Source organism: Leptinotarsa decemlineata, unplaced genomic scaffold (genome assembly GCF_025532065.1).
Source record: "Leptinotarsa decemlineata unplaced genomic scaffold, Ldec_3_MD MMD2_tig00001719_RagTag_RagTag, whole genome shotgun sequence".
Lineage (NCBI taxonomy): Eukaryota > Metazoa > Arthropoda > Insecta > Coleoptera > Chrysomelidae > Leptinotarsa > Leptinotarsa decemlineata.
Window position 1 is genome coordinate 12,648,930 of NW_027412569.1, and position 22,929 is coordinate 12,671,858.

General features: G+C 38.4%; 1 protein-coding gene across 1 annotated transcript in view; it reads right to left on the bottom strand.

Annotated features, from left to right (window-relative positions):
- Nucleotides 1-932: 932 nt before the first annotated feature.
- mirr (iroquois-class homeodomain protein mirror) overlaps nucleotides 933-22,929 on the bottom strand; it is a 58,384-nt gene continuing 36,387 nt past the window's right edge. Inside the window, exons 4-5 of the mRNA XM_023163067.2 lie at nucleotides 4,204-4,508; nucleotides 933-2,076 (exon numbers count right to left, since the gene is read on the bottom strand). Of these exons, the coding sequence (XP_023018835.2) occupies nucleotides 1,367-2,076; nucleotides 4,204-4,508 (1,015 nt within the window). The 3' untranslated portion in view covers nucleotides 933-1,366. The remainder of the gene's footprint in view (nucleotides 2,077-4,203; nucleotides 4,509-22,929) is intronic.

A 22,929-nucleotide genomic window follows, 5' to 3' on the forward strand; every position in this document is an offset into this window, starting at 1 on the left:
TCCATCAAGTCATAATTACCAGATTGACTGGGCCACACTCGCCTTACGCATGAACATCTATTGAGGAAAAAACCGCCACCAAAATGTTTCGCGTGTGCTTGTGACTGTTAAGCATGTTCTGGTAGAGTGCCCGCTCTTCACAGTTAAGAGACTGAACAATGAAATTCCCTCCAAACTAAGTGAAATTTTCCAAAATACCAATACCAACAATATTGTTGAATTTCTCAAAGTCTGGTGGACTGGTGTAAGTTTGGCGATAGTCGTATCACCAAGTGTTCTGGCGATGTCTTGAATTCATTGGAGTTTTTAAAAGGGAGGACATCGGCAGATCTAGATCTTCAGATGATGTGGTGCTTCAGGTTTTTCCTGGTTTTCCTGCAGCTGAAACAGCCAATGCGCCACTGGAATCAATGAAGTCGCCCCGGAGTGCCAGTTTGTTTCATAATTTCATTATTTGTATAACTTTCTTCTTTAATATACTATGTTGAAGAGTAAATGAACATTTTGTTTGCCATATTGTCAGAAAATCATAGTTCATTACCTCATTTCATATTTTTCAAGTTGGTATAAATGTTTTTTTCTACGAAGCAGTTGGCAGTTCTCTCAGAAACTATTTTATATCGGAATGAATATCCAAATGACATAATGAAACTGTAATGATCAACTTACCTTAGTTCTCATCTACTCCATGAAATTTCTTCTTCTGGAAGATCTCCCTTCATTGCCACTGGAGAAGATTGAAATCACCAATAAAAACTTCTCTCAAGTCTTCAACGCATTTCCACTCCAGCAACTCAACTTTTTGTCACTACCAATCAAAATTCTTCGAATTGCCATACTGTTTCTTTTCAGCATAAACACACTTTGCTCAATGAAATGTGAATTTTTCATGTGAGTTGTCACTTTAGAATTTCAGAAATGAAACAAGCTGATAAATAATGAACGATTCACTTTATTGCAGAGTCAACAGACGACTCAGTAGGGTGGAAATATTTAAATAGATATGTCTGACGAAAACAAACGTGACTGTCTGTATCTGTTGCAACTCCAGTACAATGAACGCTAAATCCTCGAATATGTAAATCTTCCGTGTATATCATTAATCTTATTACATTTTATTACACAGTATGATAACAAATATGTTACTTACAGCTCTACACTAAGTACATACATAGATACAAATTTTATACTGCTGCACGGTTACAGTCTGGAGATATTTACAATGCAGAAACGTCCTGGCGTCGAAAACTAAGGAACGAAAGGTCATATATCACATTTACTGTACAACATACTACTATTGTCCACATTGCTTTTGCACATCAGTAGAGGTAGATCAGGGCCACAAAGAGGCCATCGCCAGAGACGGTCAAGCCTTGTTCAGGGCCACAGGCTTGATAGGGGTCTCCGACCCAGACGACAAGGAAGAAGTGGAGCTGGGCGACATCCTCGAAGAGGTCGTCAGCCCCAGCGGAAGCCCCATCGCGCTGCTGGAGCTCGTCGCAGCAGCCAAGCTCGCTTTGGTAAACACTGAATTGATAGTACTTGGTGACGAATGCGCAATGCTAGCGTTCTGAGCCGCTATGAGGTTAGCGCCTATGGTTCTTTGGTAGGACTCCAGCAACGAGTCAGGGGAACCCCCACTGGCGGCTACGAGATGCTGCGCAGCCGCGGCTGGACTGTATAGGCTCCTGTAGAAGTCGTGGGGCCTAGCGTAAGGCGCTGTATGCAGCCCAGGAGGAGGCAGTCGAGCCCCTAGAGGGGGCACCAGTCTACCTGCTGCTGTGGAGTACAGGGAGGAGGCAGTAGTGTGTGGAGGACCATCGCTTTCCTTGCTGGCCATATCTGCCAGCGACCAGATCCTAGGCTTGGTGGTGACCGAAGCGGAGAGGTGAGGGGGTGATCCAGATGACCTCGGAGGAAGAAAGGCAGGGTGTGGTGGTCTGTCATAGATCTCGGGACTGTCTGGTCCGCTGTCATGACGAGATTCGCTCCATTCGCTGGCGGTGTCTGCGGCCAAGCGGGAGTGGGGCGGTCGGTCGCCGTCTTCACTGGAGGCGGTGCCAGAATCTTTGGAATCTGCAACAAAGTGATTGGTGAGCTTCATTCCACCCACTGAGAAGAAATTACGAGTAGTTGAACGAAAATTATTGAAGTCATCAAATTTTGAGTGAAAACGAAGGAAGAGGATACGAGATTTTGCTCTGATTCATGGAAGGAGAGATTATTTTTGAGGAAGAATTTTTGAGAGTTCACATACATTTCAATCCAGTATAAAGTGGATGGGTAATTTTTTTGTTGTTCGTATTATACAGGGTGTTCCTTAAACACATGCTAATATTTAAGACGGTAATTCTTAGACCTATTTCAAGGAAAAAACGCCCTATGGACTTATGTCCTAAACGCCTTAACTTTTGAGATACAGGGTGGCAAAGTTTTCAAAAATAATCAGTTTTTTTATAATAACTGAGATAATTTTTTGTTTTTGTGAAAAATCTATTTTTTTGCAGATTATGTTTTCAAATATTATTAGGGAATTGGTAATGCGTTATGAAGCAATTTTCAGATTCTCATTGATTTTAGAATTGATCTAATTTCTTAATTTGCTTTTTGTCGATTTTTATTTTTTGAGTGAAAATCATGCGTCGGACTAAGAAATGCCAGGAGATCAAATTTAAAAATGATTTTATTTTGAAAAGAAAGCATTGGCGTAGTACTTTTTCCCCAAAAATATTCAATGCGAAACCCGTAGGGATGCCACTGTTTGAAAAAATACAAATTTGTGTACATCAGAAAATGCGCCTTGAGGCATGGAACATATGTACCAAATATGCCAAAGATGTCTACAAAATTATCTCAGTTATTATTGAAAAACTGATTATTTTTGGAAACTTTGCCACCCTTTGCCCATTTGCAGTATCAAAATATCAAAGAATTCGTAACCTCGATAATTTTTTATTCCAGCAAAATACTGATTCAGTATCAAACTTGCAGTTACTGACAATCTGATGGTGACAGATATCTTCATCGCAGACTATTCTAGAAATAGTTTGGGTCTTAACCAAAACAGTTGTAGATTCTGCAGAACATTTTTATACATATATCATTCCGCAGTGTTTATTTCCGTATCAGTTGAATGATTGAAAATACGCTTATATAATTTTCAATTTTTACGAGTTTCATCCTATAATTGATCATCATGAGAAGAAATATTCGAATTCGAAGAAGTAAACATTCATAGCCTTGAAACTGTTTGTCATGATTTGATTTTGAAGACAGTTTTTTCATTTTTCATTCACATAATATGTTATCAGACCACCAAGAGAGTTTTATATCACAAGGAAAAAACTGTGCAAGATCATTTGTTATCACTTAAAAATACGATAATTACTCTCATTATATGACTTACAAGATAATTTTGTTGGTCAGTTCCACAACAACCAAACAGCATTATTTTGTTGTGAATTCCTCTAATCATAAATTTTTTTTTCCATAATCGACATTGAATTTCTCATTTCCATAAAGCTATTTTCGAAAAATTCATTGATGAATTATCCTCCTCATATTTTTGGCGCCGCAACTGTAGCGTTTTGACCGACTGAACAATTTTCTAACATCTCTGAGGTTATTTGTTGAAAAAGTTTACTTTAGATCAAACCACCTTCAACAAAAACCTCTGTAAATGGTTTCAAGAACCCGTGGGTTGGGTTACCTATCGGGCGCGTCCTCTGGTGGCGGATAGGGAAACGGCCAGAGGACTGGAGGCCCTGTCCGGGAAGCCAATGTGGTCTTACGATCGGGGTGAGGAGAACTAAAACTTGCCAAAAGTCTTTACAAAACATGCCACCGTAGACCAGCCTACCCAAACTAAGGTGTAACGAATCGTACCGACAGCTAAATGGCCGCAGGGTGGTATGCGGTTAAGAACGATCCCATTGGGGAACTGGGCGACATGGTAATCAGCCTACCTCTGGTAATGCGGGGCTCTGCCAAAGGTGACCAACTTGCTACTTCCCTTACACCCTCCCTACTCTACAGATACAGATGGTTTCAAGAATTTTCAAATTCAAAATTTTGCTAGATTTCATCCATGACTAGTCAAAGTTACCTCTGCTATGATCTCTGATCGCATCAGTTGTCATTACCGTACAGAATAACCAAAGTTTTCGTTGAGAGTAACAATATAACCCATGTCGATTCACTCACCTAGTATATCTTTTCCATCAGTACTCTTATGGTCTTGGTCATCATCATCATTGTTATTGTCGTCATCTTCCACTCGATTTCTTGGTTCCCACGTCATTTTGTTCTCCTTCTTGAGTCTTCGCCTAGCATTAGCGAACCAAGTGGATACTTGAGTCAGAGTCATCTTCGTAATGATCGCCAACATGATTTTTTCTCCTTTGGTCGGATAGGGGTTCTTCTTGTGCTCATTAAGCCAAGCTTTCAAGGTACTGGTCGTTTCACGAGTAGCGTTTTTCCTTCGAGCTCCATTGAGATCCATTCCATATCTGAAACAAAGAGAAATATTTAGGGAAACCATTTTTTGTGTGATAATAACAATATATTTTTCGGTTGGTTGTTGTGACGGTCGTCGGTTGGCTTAGCTCGCTGGAGTTTCAACTTTAGAGGGCTGTTGAAGAGAAGCCACAATGTTTGATGGAAATTTAAGTTGCTGGTGATGTATGTCAATGAAATCAAACCTTTGATAAATCGAAGTAACGTGCCTTTTGTCTATGTAAGGGTATCAATTGGGTAGCTTGACATCTCTGGAAAGTTCCTGCATTCTCTTTGACAGTAGGGAGAAGGATTCAGATCTAACGCAGGTTTCTCGTTAAGAACAACTCAAGCACTTCAACCATTTCCTTGTCACTTTTTATAAAGGCTACCGCAGTAGTAGATGTAACGTCAGGCATACAAACCTGCAGACCAGCAGGCCAAAAATAACTAAAAATAGATTAGTCACAGTCATCTCTGGCCTTACACGCAATATAGGTGACGAGTAACATATTGCTCCCTTGGTGGGTTGGAGAGTTATCAACGTAGCCTACTCAGTACATTCTAATGAGCTCAGGAGTCATCAGCAATGACACCAAAAAAGAAATATTTCCAAACTGAGCCACATAAAAAATATCTCTCTTATTCCTATCGAAATCTGATATGAAATCCAATAAAAAATTCATCTCTCAACGTCAATAACTTCCCAGAACCAGATGCGTTGTACATACACCTTGGGAGAGAGGAGTCGAAATTAAAATGTGCTGTCAAGGCGTATCACAGAAGATACACGGCGCATTTGATAATTTTTTGTGCGGAACAAGAGACAGACAAGGCTCGAAAAGGGGAGGTTTATAGATGGGAAATTAATAAAGCTGTCAGTTATCAGCGAAGCGGAGCATCCATGCGGAACGTTTCAATCTGATGAGCTTGCGACCGTGCTGTTTTGCGAGGGCAAATGGCGCTTCTGTGATAGCACGGTCAAAGAAAATTATTGTCGAATTTCAACAGAGGAAAATGATTTTGATAGTGACTCTGTACCTGAATGTTTCATTAGTTTCGTTATATATTTGTTTCTCGTCTAAACAACGTTGCCTAAAACAATTTCCTATCAATCTATTTTCTTTTAGAAAAGTCACTATCTTGTTTATTGTAGATCGTAGTCAGTCGCAAGGCCTTACGTAGCTCACTGCCACAATATAAGGCCTGACGACTCACTACGAGGCCTCATACCATCCTAGCATTGCAGCTTTGTTCAAAAATATATTAAAAGAATCACTATCTTGTTTATTATAGTTCGCTGTGAGTCGCAAAGCCTTACGCAGCTCACTGCGACAATGTAAGGCCTGATGACTTACTACAAGACCTCGTGTCATCTTGGTACTGCAGATTTGTCTCTGAAATGTATATTGCTCCTCTCTAAGAAAAATCAGTCTATTGTTTATAGTAGATTGCGGTAAGTCGCGAAGCCTTATGCTTATCCGGAGAATTACTATGTTGTTTATGGTGGATCACAGTGAGTCGTAAGGCCTTACGCTAGTCACTGCGACAATAAAAGGTATGGCAACTCACTGCCAGGCCTTATGTTGTCTTGGTAAGGCAACTCTGTCTCGAAAAATATATAGTGCTCCTTTATAAGGAGAATAACTATCTTGTCACTGTGACAGTGACTTGCGTAAGGCCTTGGCGACTCATTGCAAAGCTATGTCTCAAAAAACATCTATTGCTCTACTATAAGGAGAATCACTAGCTTTTCCATTGAAGATCGCGGTGAGTCGCAAAGTCTTATGCCTATCAGAAGAATCACTATGTTGTTTATGGTAGATCGCAAGGCCTGCGACAACAGAAGGAATGGTTACTCACCGCAAGGCCTTATGTTGTTTTGGTACGGCAGTTTTGTCTAGGCTGAAATATTGATCCTCTATAATGAGAATCACTTGTTTATTGTAGATCTTGTTTATCGTAGATCGCGGTGGGTTGCAAGGCTTTACGCGAGTCACTGAGACAATATAAATCTTGACGACTCACTTCAAGGCCTCATGTCGTCGCAAGTCCTTATGCCTGTTAGGAGAATCACTATCTTGTTTATTATAGACCTCAGTGAGTCTCAAGGCCTTATGCGAGTCACTGCGACAATATAAAGACTGGTGACTCATTGCATGGCCTCATGTCGTTTTAGTACTGCAGTTTTGTCTAGACTAAAATATTGATCTTCTTTAATAAGAATCAGTATCTTGTTTATTGTAGATCGCAGTGAGTCGCAAGGTCTTATGCCAATCAGAAGAATCACTATGTTGTTCATGGTAGATCGCAATGCCTCTCGCAACTCACTGCGACGATATAAGGTCTGGCGACTCACTGCAAGGCCTCATGTCCTTTTAGTACTGCAGTCGTCTAAAATGAAATATTGATCCTCTTTAAGGAGAATCACTATCTTGTTTATTGAAGATCGCAGTGAGTCGCAAGGCCTTACGCGAGTCACTGCGACAATATAAAGACTGTTGGTTCACTGCAAAGCCTCATGTCGTTTTAGTACTACAGTTTTGTCTAGTCCAAAATATTGATCCTCTATAATAAGAATCACTATCTTGTTTATTGTAGATCGCAGTGAGCCGCAAGGCCTTATGCGAGTCGCTGCGAGAATATGAAGCCTGGCGACTCACTGCAAGGCTGCATGTCGTCTTAGTAATACAATTTTGATTAAACTGGAATATTGATCCTCTAGAAAGAGAATCACTATCTTATTTATTGTAGATTGCAGTGAGTCGCAAGGCCTTATATTGTCTCAGTACTGCAGCCTGTGAGATATTTTCTGCATTACTTTCCTTGGAATACCGAAACTACTGATCAAATTTATCAATTTTGTGAAGGGTAATCCCTTGGTATCACAGCGTTATTGTATGTTCCTTCAGAGAGCTCAGGTATTTTGCAGATCAGAGCTCAAAAATTCGCAAAGCATTTGGTACATCACTATTTCCTCTCATCTCCATTATGGCAGTTTATTTCAGTGATTTTTCAAATGATCTATTCCCCATTTTCGACATTTCGAACCTTTGAAATGCTTGGTAATTATCAGATTCAAGATTTGAAAATCATCAGATTTCAATTCTTCTCCCTTGTTGAATCATATTTTCATTGTGGAAATTGTTAACCAGTTTATTACATGTCTATTTGACGAATTGGTGAAATTCGAATTTATTATTAATTTATACTTGAATTCTTGTAAAATTTTCAGTCATTAAGAAGGTAGAAGATCAAATGATGTAACTTATTGAAAGCATACGCAACTGAGGGAGTTATTATATAGCGAAACACGTGTTACTTGGTCACAATAGAGCGTTACTTGAATACTGAGTCTCTGAATTCTAATATCATAGAACTTGGAGCTAGAAAAAAGTACAACTTACGGTCGTTCTTCCGTATTTGTGAAAGTACCAAATGAAAAACACTTCGAGACTAATGTTAGTCAATCTACCACTTAACCGTGACATGAAATCGTTCAACTTTTTGGAATACCAGTAGGAAGCCCCACATACGGTCGCGCTCAATATTATTTTCCCCATACGCCCATCATGGCTGCCCATGTCAGGTTCATTCGTGTGGAAAAACGTACTGGAATTGCACCTGGCCGTAGTCTCGTTAACAGCAAACTGGCTTATCGGCGAGGAGATCGAATTTATCGAAACCATCGTTAAAATACTTAATGTTGCCTTGAGTGTCACCGTTGATAGGCGTTTTTCAACCTCAACACAATGCACGTCGTCAGATTAATTGGCGAATTAAAATATTGTTTCTGTTCCAATCGATGGATAATTGGGGCTGATCTGAGTATATAATTGTCCAATTAATTTGATGTGATTAAGCAGTTATTGCTGGCGGTTTCAAATGTGATGTGATTTAACGTTATCAACAGATTGATTACAGGTTCTGAAAATCCCGCATTTTCCGCAGTATTCGTTAGCAATATCACGGACCGGGGTAGAACCGGGGTGATCCGCATTCATATGATGACACCAATCACAGTGACGTATACCTATGATTGTCGTTCTTTGTTCTATGATAAATTCGACAATCGTAATCAAAAACATGTCAAATGTCATTGCATCCAAATTTGGGATCGATGTATTTTCAAACCATTCCTCGAAAATATTAGCTTCCATGTTCTTATGATAGTCAACATTGCATTCCTCAATTTTCTTCCATATCCTTCACTTCCTCCGCAATGCCAAATGATTAGTCGCGATCCTTTGTTTGTAGGCTTGTTTGGCGTACACATTCTCGAACCATCAGTCCACCCTTTCGCAACTGTGTGTTTGTTAGTTATTTCAAATCTAAATCCTACTTTCTTTACCCAATTCTGAAGAGTTTTGTCACAGCAGCTCACGTTATGGCCGAAAGTATTCAATTCATTCCTCATGATTTCAATGTAGGAATCTCATTGATTTTGTGACAGTCGTATAATGTTTTCTCAATGATTTTATTGGATTAAGATCTGAAGGTTGTGGTAATCCTGTATCACATCTCGTCTTGCGTCCAAAAGTTTGTTTTTGACTATTTCACGCACAGTTGAGGAAGGAGTTTCGGTCAAATCTTATGTTGCTTGTAATAGTTTTTTCCCTCGAAACCAAACTTGAGATGTGGATTCTTATATACATTGAAACATACTCTCTGTGTTTCAATATTCAAATGCATCGGAATCTTATTCACTGGTATCTCTTTTACGCATTGTTCACCAGCGCTATTGGAATCACTACCCAGGAAAAGGTCTGCGTTGTTATCACACTCATTATTACTATGAGTACTTGTCCAAAGTCGCCACATTTTAAATAGATAACAAAAATTTTAAGTAAATATAACTGCACCAATATCAAATTTCAACACTCAAATCGCAATCAGTTCCTGAAATGAACACGACGGCGATAACCACAGGCCGCACTCTATTCGTCACTTCAAATTTAATTTTATGACTCTTCAGTCAATCACAAAACACGGTTAGTAAAAATTATCAATTACGAAACGTGTGTACAGTCCACACAGAAATGTGTTGGTTTTTATGACCTTTGAGGGAGCCGTCGCCCTTAATAGTGTACAATATCGGTTACTTTGACTACACATATAACATCACTGACTGAGATTGCACATAACATAAACATTTCCACATTTACGTTCTCAACTTGAACTAAAAATGTAGAATGTCATGTCACAAACATCAAATAAACATCAAAAACGCAGTAGATTTAAAATCAAACCTAAATATTTGTTCATTTTCCAAATTTTTATTTCACATTCTTTTGCTTTATATCTGAGCGGGGTAGATTTACTTGAGGGTAGCGAGAGGGTGAAATTGAGTTCAAGAGGGGTAGAACTATCCCGTACGGGGTAGCTGTGGCAACAGTGGAGACGATTGGCACGGAATCAAAATCGTGTACTTCTTTGACAGATCTTGTGAGTGACTATATTCAACCTAGAAATTTCGTAGTTGTTAGAGGAAGTGAACGTAGTGAAATTTACTTTCCAGGAATCGAGCAGAATTTTTTACACCGGAATCAAAAGCCTTTTATGAAGTGGTCACAGTTTGGATTGTGTTATCAATTCGATACCAACATAGCCAGTGCATTATTTGTTAAAAATGCTTATTTTCTGACCCCCAAAACGATCAGCAGTCACAGTCCGTCGCGTACTTCTGATACGTACCGCTCTTGGTGTAATCAAATATGCCAAGTCACTTGAACACCGTTAAGGTATCGATAGAAGAGAGACAAAATCTCCAACCTTTCTTCGATGTTCCAGGCTATCAAGGTTACATGTGAGTTCGCGTCTCCAGTCGGAAGGATGACTCTTTTCTGGATAGAATCCAGCAACTTCAGCGTATGTTTGGGGACAGAGAGACAATATTGTAAAATTAATTCAAGACAAAGAAGATTTTCAAAACCTCGACACGTGTTTCGATCACCAAGTGATTATCTTCAAGAGGAGGATCAAAGTTTAATCTTGTTAAAAATAACGATTTGTTGTTGGGAAAAAACTTCAGTAATATTCATTACTACACCAAAGGTTCCAAACAGTGCCTCATAATTGATTTGTAGATTATGCAAAGAAGTATTCCAAACATTCGTAATGGAATCAAATCAGATATCACTTACGGGATTCCTACACAATTTAGTCAATGAAAGCAGTAAAATTTCACTTACATGGAACTCTGTCATCCCCACTGCTAGACATCTGATTTTTCGGCGAAAGACACCTACTTATCGGCTCTTCAGTAGCAAACACGGATAACATCATGAAAAATACTCTTTGGAAGATTCCCATATTTTTGTATCCAGATGTAGAAATAGACGGCCGAAAACGTTCTTTACTAAAATTATCCTAATAACTCAAGCTGCTCCACTCACTAATACGACACGCGTGATAGAGAAAGGTTGCGATTGCCTTGGTTTTTGGATCAACTAGTCAATCAATTCGGAGGCTAAAAAAGTTGCATTTTTAAGATGATTGGTACCCTTCAATTATAAAATTATAATTGATAGTTGTGAACATACTATAATTTGATCGGGAAGCACCACTAGGTGATATTTCGCCGAAAGCAACAAATTTAGCCCTACAGCGATGTTTTTCCTAGTGTTTTAGTTTTGATTATCAATTTCGATTCGTTTCAACTGAGTATTTGGGAATTATATTCCCACTACAGTTTTTCTTGTACTCCATCCTAGAAAACCGTACTAATCAAATCGGCGACGGCGGAAATAAAAGGAAAAAGGGAAACAGCGCTCGCGCTCGAAGCCCAACGCTTCCTATTGGCAGTCTTCGGCGCGGAAGTGATCCGTATGGCGCATTACGATTAGCAATTGCTATGGAAACAAGTGGTAATGCCATCAAGGGGTTAGAAACGTAGGCCACTCGATTTCAAAAATTTGAAATTTTCGTGTCACATGCATTCCTCAACACTCACAACTGAATAATATACTGTTAATTGGTATACGTATTTGAATTTCATCCGATAGAAGCAAACTGAAGCTTTTAAAAGAAGAAGTAAGAGAAATTAACACAAGCCTTCATAGATATGACATCTGCTAGCTTCACTATAGATGGAAATGAAGTTGAAAACGAAGAAGATGAAGAGCACTGACGAGCCCAGAAGTGACATTAAGACTGGTCTGGGAATTTTGTATCTGTAGAGTAGGGAGGGTGAGTGTAAGCCCACAGCTCACATTGTACATCGTCCTGAGGAGTTGTCCTCCTAGGTCATCGTCCATCCTGTCCTTTCCAGAAAAGTGGACAGGTCACTTGGATACATCTCCTTTATATCGGCAGATGTAGGCCAATACTTGCCGAACACACACTATCTTATAGGGCATGCCTGATAGTCTCATCTACCTGTTCACACATCCTGTATAGAAGTGTCTTCACTAGCCCCATATTATGGAGGTGATTCCTTAGTTGACAATGGCTGGGCCCACCTTATTGTTGAGCGTAGATTTTTCCTGGTCATCGCCAGATATTTCTTCACCCAAAGTGATCCTGATAAGATTGCATACTTTGATTCCGTTCCATCTCTTTAGGGATTGAGCATTGGTGTGACTTTTGGCTAGCTCCGCAATTGTCGAAGTCTTCAGGCCGTAGGTGCCATTGGGTCCTAAAATTCTTAGTCCAGCCGCTTCCTTGACTAAAGTGTCGGCAATGTTATTACCTTTACTCCTGTCGTGCCCTTCATCCCACCTCAGGATGATGTTATTATCTACCGAGGCTTTGGCTAAATCTTGGTGACACTCTAGTATTAGCCCTGAGGTTATACGTTGTCTACGTTGAACGAAAATCGATACTTCATTGCGTGCCGCCAGAAAAACCAGGAATTACAGACAATGAAAGAACTGATAAGTATTCTGAACAAGTTGCAATTACTCAGTCTGAAAAACAACAGAACAATCGCTTGAATATAACAGCTATCATCTATTTTAATATCAGAATCCCTCACTGGATACTACCCTGGTCAGAATATGCATCTCTGGAATCACACCCTTGGAATATTCTCTACGAAATTCACAATGGCCGACTGACAAGCTTCTAGATTGGTGGATATTGGTGTGGTTCTTTGGTTGATTGATGGTCGATAAAAGCAGCTTTATGCTGTGGTGTAAAGGTGCTATACAGTCTAGCTCAAAATTCCATGTTTTTCCTTCATTTCAGTCATTTCTGACCAGTTCAAAGTCATTTGAACTGGTTGGCGAGGAAGGTCCTGAGCCAAACAGGATAGAAGGAACGAATATCGGTTATGTGGTTGTATTAGATGGTCAGGTCTCTAGAACAGGTCTCCAACAAGTCAAGAACAGCTTTGAACAGGTATTTATCTGGTGAGGTTGCCATCTTTCCAAATAAATACTTGTTCTATCGAGCCGAGAGGCCCGATAGAAGCCCGAAGACGTCACCTTCAACCACCTTACCAATATTTATACCCTCCATCCTGATTGGCTGACGACCTTCCTCGCCAATCATTCGAATGTCCTTGAACGGATCGTTGATGACTGAAATGAAGCACCATATTGAAAAGCATGAGATTTTGAGCTGGGATCTGTATAGTACCTTTACTGGTCTCACAGTTGTTTTTGGTTGCAATCGTCCAAAGTCGTACAGATTCCTTGGAACGGGTCGATTGAGTGTTTGTTTGCCAAAACCTAAGGCGGTGCAATAACAGGCTTTGGTATCAGGGAACTATGGAATATGACTATAAGTGAGTATAGAGATCACCGATTCGTTATCAGTTATAATTAGTTGATTGACAAAGAGGTTGATATACGGTGCCACACTTGAACGAACAAATGTTTGCGTATCACCAAGCAGTAGTTACCCAACTCATAATTATTATTGTATGCACCACACGTTGTTCCTTCGACTTATATAGTCTTGTAGGCAATTGTTAATATCCGAACGTACACTACCTACACGATCCGACTCGATATACTGTCTATTGAACTAGAAGTGATTATTATGCAATCTGTCATTTCGGAAGTGGCTTTTGTCATTTCCTGATGGTCAACGGTCCAGCTGATTAATCAAAATGTCTCGCGCGTATGTCCAGAGTACGACGGCCTGGGGGTCAGCGGGGAGGGGCCGTGCCGATGCTCCCGCACGTGGACGGAAGGACCAACATTTACAAGTTATTGTGGCCAGCGGTGACGATTGGAAAGCGAGGCTTTAGCCTTACAAGTGCATGATGCTCGTTGGTTGAATACAAAGTTGTGTCAAAGAACTACTTTTGAACAGAGCGTAGGTGCTGGTATGAACAAATTCGATGGAATTTTTGTTCCAGTGCTAAAATATAATGTGTCCATTTTTCATTTGAATTACTTCATTTATGAAAAACTTGTAACTGAATGTGGTGGGTGACGATAACATTTTGTTTTTAACAATTTCAGCAGTTGTTGCTACATCGATCTGGACAAAATACCAAAGTCGCAAGTTATCAACCAAATAATGGATGATTTGGCGTTGGAAATTGTCCAAAACACAGTTTTGTACTATTAACACTTCAAAATAGAGTCATTTACATAAAATGTAATCCAAAAACTATCAAAAAGTATTCCACAAGACCTTAAAATTTCGGTTTCAGGTTGTAATTTAGACACTGAAATCAAAATTTTGGCTTCAAAGTTCAAAATTCGAGTCTAATGTTGAAAATTCGAGTCTGAAGTGAAATTCGAAATTTTAAGTTTCAAGTCGAAAATTTAAGTTTATAGTTGAAAATTCGTGTCTAAAGTTGGATATTCGAAATTAATGTGAAAATTTCGAATTCAAAGGCGTAATTTCGAGTCTTCAGTCAAAATTTCGAGTTGAAAGTCGTGATTCTAAGATTGAAATCAAAAACTTTCGGAATAAAAGTTGAAATTTCGGAATTGAAATCGAAATTTTTAGTCTAAAGTCAAACACTCGGGGCTAAACTCAAACACTCGGGAATAAATTCGAAATTACTAGCTTATTCTCGATTAAAGTCGACACTGGAGTTGCAATTCATAGTTTGAAGTCATTATTCCAATATTGAAATCAAAATTTTGGAATCAAAGTAGAAATTTCGAGATTTTTTGTGTCTAAAGTAGGAAACTCGAGTCTAAAGTCGCAAACTCGAGTCAAAAGTAGAAATTTCGAATCTCAAGTTGATATTTCGAAATTAGAAACAACATTTCAAATTGAATGTCGAAACTTTGAGTCCTAAGTCAAAAATTTGAGTCTTACCTCGAAATTACAACTTTTCGAGGTGAAAAAAAATTTTTTTGAGTTCAAAGATGCAAATTCGCGTATATAGTTGAACTTTCGAGGTCGAAGTCGTGATTTCCAGATTGAAATCAAAATGTCGAGATCGAAGGCGTAATTCTGAGTCTTTAGTAAACATTTTTAATTGGAAGTCGTAATTTCAAGATTGCAATCAAAATTTCGGAATTAAAGTTGAAATTTCGTAATAATTGAACTCGAACTAAAGTCAAACACTCGGGTCTACAGTCAAAAATTCGGGAATAAATTCGAAATTACTAGGTTAGTCTCGATCAAAGTCGACACTGGAGTTGCAATTCATATTTTGAAGTCGTAATGCCAAGATTGAAATCAAAATTTTAGAATCAAAGTAGAAATTCGAGATTGAATTTGAAATTTGTAGTCTAAAGTAGAAAAATCGAGTCTTAAGTCGAAAAATTGAGTCTGAAGTCGAAAACTCGAGTCGAAAGTCGAAATTTCGAGTCTCAAGTTGATATTTCTGAATAAGAAACAAAATTTCAAATTGAATGTCAAAAATCTGAGATCAAAGTCGAAAATACGAGTCTGAAGTTGGAATTTTGAGATAAGAGTCAAATTTTCGAGTTTAAAGACACAACTTCGAGTATATAGTCGAATTTTCGAGTTTGAAGTCGTGATTTCCAGATTGATTTCAAAATGTCGAGATCAAAGTGGGAATTCCGAGACTGAAGTCGAAAATTCGGGTGTCAAGTCAAAATTTCGGGTTTAAAATCGTAATTTTGGGTTAAACTCGAAATTTTCAGATGTCGTCATATGAAAATTGAAGTCAAAATTTCGGAAGTGGAATCGAAATCTCAGGTTTGAGGTAGAAAATTCGAGAATGAAGTTGAAATATTGAGTTTTACATCGTTCTGGTAGGATAAAAGTCGAAATTTTGAACTATAAGTCATAATTTAGATTTTGAAAGTCGTAATTTCCAAAAAACGAACAATAAAAATATGTGGCCCTTCCCCGCTCGGGTAAAAATTTCCTCAAAACTTGATATCTGACATGTTGACGTTATCAGTTACAAAAAACTATAATAATAACAGAGAAAGTTTGAGAAAGCAGGTACTTGGCAAACGACATATTTTCCATCATAATAATTTTTTCCATTTCCAATCAAATGAAGGTCAAGTTTGGGTGGCCGAAGGAAATACTACTGCTGACATTAATGGCGCGAAAGCAAAACAAAACACGGCTTGATATTCATGCGATAGGAAGCCGGCTACCACTTTTCCCACCCTTTTGTCGGGTTTTCCACGTGTCGGGGAATAAATCAACCGAAATCGCACGAAAAACGGAATAGCAATAATACTACACAACGTAGATATTTCCATAAACGAATATACCTACTCCTCGCCTTCAATGTTCCTGGAAATGCCCCACAGCACGCACTTTTGTTTTTATAAGGCCTCATTTAATGGAAGTGGGACACGTTATTTGAAACAGTTGAACAAATTTAACACAGCGCTATGCTTTTGAGGCTGATAAATAGCGATGGCTTCTACTTGACCCGGAGCGATAAGGGAAAATGGAAATTTCAATTAGCGAGAAAATGAAAACAAACTAATAAAGTCGTATCAGTGACATGGAACAGCCAAAACCGTCGATGATGAAGTCGATATTTCAACACGCCGAAACGAGTCATCAATCATTACAATATGTTCCAGAAGACTATAGGGAGAATGTAATTTTGAAAAAACCGTCATCAGTGAACTGGATATGATGAAATTTAATCACAACAAATATTCAATGTGTATAATCAACAGTCATCAACTGAATTTTGAGTAATATCTTTGACATTTTCGACTTGCAGTGTGGTCGCTTTGTCCCATACTATCGAGTAAAGTAGCAACGAAAAATACAGTTAAAAGAAGAGCACAGTATATTCACAAAATGATGTATGACTACAGAAATGTTCAACCGGATCTCCCGATTCACATCCACTGGACTTTTTATGGGGATGGTTGAAATTGAAAGTCTACGACATGCAAGCAACTACTGAAGATGGGAAAATCACCTAGAACACCTGATCCTCTGGAACAGGGGTCTCCAAACTTTGAAGCCTTCGGGCCATAATGATTTTTTCAGTTTGTTCCAAGGGCCAATTTCTGCCCTTAACTATATTTCTAGACTAGGATAGTCGCAAAGTACGTGACCTAAGCAAACTTACGCTTTTTTGCATTTCAATTATTATTGTGTATTGTGACACTTAATGACATCTAGTGGCGAGTAGTGGTAATATGTACTATCTTTTTCAGCTACCCGCTAGGTGGCATTAGGCGTAATTGATAAATTTGCTCGTGGGTTGTTTTCTGTCCACAAAGAATGTTTACAGATCTCAATTAACCGATGAGCATCTTAAATCTCTTTTGATAATTGGTACAAGTAAAATTGATCCACAACTACAAAGTATTGTCGGTGGAAAATCACAATTACATAAATCTCATTAGTGTTTTTGATTTACTGTGATTCATTTCAATTATTTGTTAGTTAATAATATGCTTAAACTTAGATACTTAAGTTAAGTTTTCTTTGTCATAATTTCTGTCGTTAAGTTTACCTTGCAAGTAAATAAAACCGAATAATTATCATTCTGTGTTTTCTTCTTCAACTTATCACAGCAATATTAACAACCATTAGGTAATCATTGGCTGTTGTGGGCCAGATTAATGACAGTAAATCATTGGCTCTCGCGGGCCGGATTGATGACACTGGCGGCCGGATTTGGCCCGCGGGCCGTAGTTTGGAGACCCCTGCTCTAAAACACCTGATCCTCTTAAGAATAAAGAAAAAGAAATGGAACTGTCTATGTGTTTCACCACTTTCACACAAGTTGTAAAAACATAGAAAGTTTCATTTCTCTTTTATTCAAAATAATAATATTTATTTCCCAAATGAAATTTCAATAGAAATGTAACACTTGAGGACAAATTGATTTTTGTAAAAAAATTAAGTATCCTACGTACTTATACTTAAAGGAACATAAACAAATGAAATGTGGTTTCCTCTTAGAATTTCTAGAAACTGTCTATATGATTATTTTCGGTTCACCGTGTCTTCTTTATTTAGGTACGAATCGTCATTGTTCTATCTCATCAATTCACAATTATTTTGTTTCTTTCTAATGGTAGAAGATATCAACAGGCGTGTCTACACTGTAGATACCCCTGAAGAAGCTATTTCAGAGTGAAACACGTATTGAGTTTTTATAAAACTGTTCAATGAAAATCTCTCAACAAAATGTTTCTTGAATATATTGCTTTACGTATTCTTCATCTTCTAGGTTCTCCTCTTCGTCTAGAGTCAGAATACCTCCTCTGTTATATGATTTATATGCCCAATGCCCATCTTTTCACCAAGAGATCCAGAAAATATGGTTTTAAACCGCCTTTTTCACTGAGGTGATCTGGATTTTCAAGATCGAGGAATTCGAAGATTTGTGCTCTCGACTCCAAACTCTGAAGTATCATCAACATATCGTAGCCACCAGGATGTACCAACCGGCTAATATTCAAGAGTTCTACAAGTTATTTCATTCAGAAATTGTGAACTGGCGAACTTGGTGAACTTCTCATTGCCGCATCGTCATTGAGAATATCATCCGTAGATGGAGATTAAACAACAGCCCCAACAACAGACAACTACTAGTGAACCCAAAACTGGCTGTTCTGCCGGGAAGAATAATACTTAGTAGGTATGAAATACCAACACTATAGACACTTGCCTCATTGTTGAAGATGAGGCCACTTGCTTCAGAGCCCTTTTAGTGAACCTGTCGTTGTCTCACGTACTAATTGGACAGATGTAGCTTCAATAAGATGACCGTTGTCTATTGTCAAAGTTCGTAAGTCCTTGTTGGGAGACCTATAGAAAGTCTATTAGCATTGTTGTTGAAATGGGTGAAGAAAAAGATACAATAACAAATTTTAAGGGAGTTGACAAACCAGACGAGTTGTCAGACCTGGCAAAATTGTGGTCACCCAGTACAAGTCCATCTCGAACTAGTAACGCAGTACATTAATAATGGCCTGAAGACGATGGCGAACGCATGTAGAACGTCTATTAGCGCTGAGGCATGACCACGACCGGCATGCAAATTTAGTGTTATTGCATACGTGATTGATTCCGACTAGAGGTTGTGCAAGAGGAGGATTACCGCTGGTGTGGACATAAATCGAAGATAAACTCAATCGCCTTAATAGTTTAATGGATTCCGCAACTGCTTGCCGCTGATTTTATGTACGGGTTTGTCAGACAGGAAATGTGAATGACAGTCGAACGCCTTTTGCTGCTTCCTCAATAAAATTGTTGGGGCTAGACTGGGTGTCAAGAATACAAACTCAATGCCACCTAATGAAATCTCGGTGTACGATATCGAATAAGCGTTTTGATGAGTCACGAACAATTGGATGAATTGAATCAACTGGGACTTGTTTAGAATTTCAATGTCATCGTTTGGATGTTTATGTAATAAACTTGATTACATTCAGGTTATAATTTGAAGGAATTAATTGATTCACAGATGATCAGAGGTAAAAAGAACTGGGCATTGAAAAACAAAACTGATCTCAGGAGATACGGTGCAATTTCCATTTTCCGTGAGAAAATATAAAAAAGTTCATGAGCGTTTCCGGTAGAAAATTCATTCTTAAAATGTCAGGACTATAACTGTATATGAAGGTAGTGCGTATAGATTTCTCAGAGGAGAAAAATAATAATTTCATTACTTCTAGCATCAAAAACATCTCTGACTTATTGACTGGAAGCTCTTGACTCCTACAGAGCAACGTCAAAATAGGCAGCAAATTGCCAAAAACGATTCTTCTTAATAAGGAAACTCAACAAACTGTCTCTGGTATGTTTTTCTGGACACACTGACCTGGAAGGCAGTGAGGCTGTTGACTTCCTTGCAAAGAAGGGTGCTACAAGCAACTACATCGGACCAGAACCTGATATTGGCATCACTTCAGGCTCTGCCAAAAAAAGATTGAACACCTGTATGGCAAGAAGATTTATAGACTTCCAGGATTGGCTCACTTCAAGACCCTTTATTCACCCTTTGAAGCTTGATACCAACTACTTGTTGGACTACAGTAGGGATGAACTACGATGTCCAACAGGCCTTCTTACAGGTCACTGTCATTTGAATCGTCATATGCAGAGACTCGGACGGTCGGAAGACAGTGTGTGTCGCCTCTGTTGGGGAAATGATGAACCAGCAGTGCACATACTTCGTGTTTAGAATTCGACAGAGCCGCATTCTTCTCATCTGACCTGAAGGACCACTTATCATAGGCTTCCTTAAGAAACTGGGTTTATTTGGGTGTGAGGCACAATAAACCCTCACGGGTTGCGGTGGAGAGTCGAATACACCCACTCACTTTAGAAGTAACCTAACCTAACTGTCAACAGATTTTGAAAGAGAGAAAGTTGTGGAATTTTTATTCAAAATTTCAGTTTGCAGATAACTGTTATTATACAACACCATCTGTGACCAATACTGAATAATTTTCTAACATACACACCGTGTATATGTTTCCAAGAAAAAACTCTAGAGGGCACAGCCGGCTTTTCAAGCGAAACCTCGCAACTTCCAGAGCTTATTAATAATAATTGATCACTGCATGTTCTCTCTGCCAATAAAAATATTTTGTTTATATATGGTAATTGAAATAATGCCACAAGACGATAAGATAGCGAATTACTAATTCCACAATTAATTACAGAAATTTCTCAGAATTTACCACACACATCGACTTGTGTATAAATTATCGCTAAGAACGGCAGCGTCATAAGTGTCAAGGAGATCATAATATTTCATTTCATTGACATATTTCCGATGCATTACGTCGACCAGATTGGAATGGAATCAATCTCGATATTTGTTCACTGAACTCTTTTTATGTGATTGTGGTAACAGAAAATTTCGAATTGTGCAGCGACACTTCTTTCTCTTTGTTTAATAGAAATACGGTAATAGTCCGGGGAAAAAGCAGCTAACAAGTTTTCCAGAAACTATTCTATGGAGTCTCTTTGAAATATTTCTTTGTATAAATGAGAATATTTTGAAAATAGTGGATGCATTTTCAGTGACAAATTACCATTTTTCCTTGGTCAAAAACATAAAATTACAGGGATAAAATTTTCCTCCGCTACAACCCTGTTCTTTTAAACGAAACACTCCGCCAGAGAGGATTGAAAAGTACAGAGGTTGCATTTCAATTAAAAGTCTATATCTGATGTTTTATTCAAGTGAATAAGTGTCGCTCTAAGTACCCCCAGAGATTTCGAGAGGGGCTATCATGGCGAGGGTGTCCCAGCTCGTTATCGCTCTAAATAATAAATGACGTCTCGTCAGGATGCGAGTCCTTCAGGACGCGAGCCCTTTTAACCAAGTCCGACTGATCGGTGAACCGCATTAACTTTCGGACGTCGGGGGATATTTTTGGGGTTATACGAGTAGACTATAATTTTCATTTCACTTACATCGAGATAGTACAGTAATGTTGACGTTTGTGGTATTTTTTCAGCGGATAATATTCATCATAGATAAGCAGTTTCATGTTACAAGTGAACAAAATTGTTATTTCAGAATCGTAGTTTGAAATAACAACGTTGTTCAACAGTGCCTGTTTCATTGAGTTCCAAGTGAAAGAATTGTTTCTGTGATTGCAATGTTGAAGCTTTTTCGAAGTCTTTTGTATTTCTAACTAAGAAGTGTGAGTAAGACATTACATTACAGTTGGATATGTTGACAGATAGATTATTCTTCCGACACCATGTAGCAACGCGATTCAAATTCAGGGCGAGACGTTCGCAAACCATAGAACATGTTGAATAGTGATAGAGTTTCAAGTCATCTGCGTATCTCACCTCCGATATCATTAATGAACATATCGAACAGTAGGGGTCCTAGATTTGATCCTTGTGGTACAACAGATGTGGCTATATATTCGATAGACTTGAGGCCTTTGAGTTGGACGGACTGCTCACGGTTGTAAAAATACGATTTGGAGAGGGTGATTAATTCATTGGATATCCCAAAAGTAGAAAGCTTGGTCACCTATGTCGAACGCTTCAGGAAAATCAGTGGAGATGACATCAGTCTGATGCTGACAATACCCTCTGCAATACATTTAGTGATTGTTACAAGATTGGTGGTGGTTGAACGTCCTTTCATGAAACCGTGTTGATTGGGGCTAATAATGTTGCTAACATGACAGTAGATTATCTTCTCAAGCATCACAAACACTTCACGAAAGTTGCATATGATAGGAATTGGTCTGTAATTTTTTATTAATTAGAGTTGTTAGTGATTCAACCAGAAGTGAGGCACAATTTTTAATGATGAATGCTGGAATATGATCAGGTCTTGCAGTAAATGTAGGTTTTAATTTTTTTAGGGTATGATAAACATCTTCAATAATAAAGTTTTTGATTACCAAGCTGAGAATATCACTACTGTTGTTCGCATGGTCATTTGATGTTGACACTATATAAGAACCACTGAACAAATCTGCAAAACCATCAAGAATATCTGAGGGATTATCGAGTAGCTTGCCTTCATGTAACATTCCGATTCCATTCGTATGTTTTGACCTGTTAATGAATAACCAAAACTTATTGGGGTTATGGATAACCTCGCTCTCAGTTTTCTGAATGAATTTTTTATAAGCTATTCTGCCTGAAGACGTTTGAATTCATGAAAAGTGTGAATGTTGCCGTTTATGTTGTATTTTGCTCCACTTCGAATTTTCTTTATCGATGCACCATCAAAGTAGGCTGGAAAATTATTTTTAGATTTTATCGAGAATTCTGGCACGCAGCGCTCAAATACACTCTATAATTTTGCATAAAAGTGAAGACAGGCATCATCTGCATTGCGAAACGCATTCAGAAACGTCCAATCGAGATTGAGGATCAGCTCAAATCATTATCTCTGCTAGTGATAGGCTTGTGGTATATGTTTTTCTTTTCTTCATAAGAGTTATCGATATTACTTACTGTTCTTTATTGATATTATTCCTTCTGTCGATGAAATCATTTTTTGTATTTGTGTGTGTGTGTATGTGTGGTTTGGATTTTTTCCCTTTTGGAGAACCAATTAGCCAGATTGTGTCAATAAAAATCCATTTGAAAGTAACATTGTTCAATAGCTCTAACATTGAA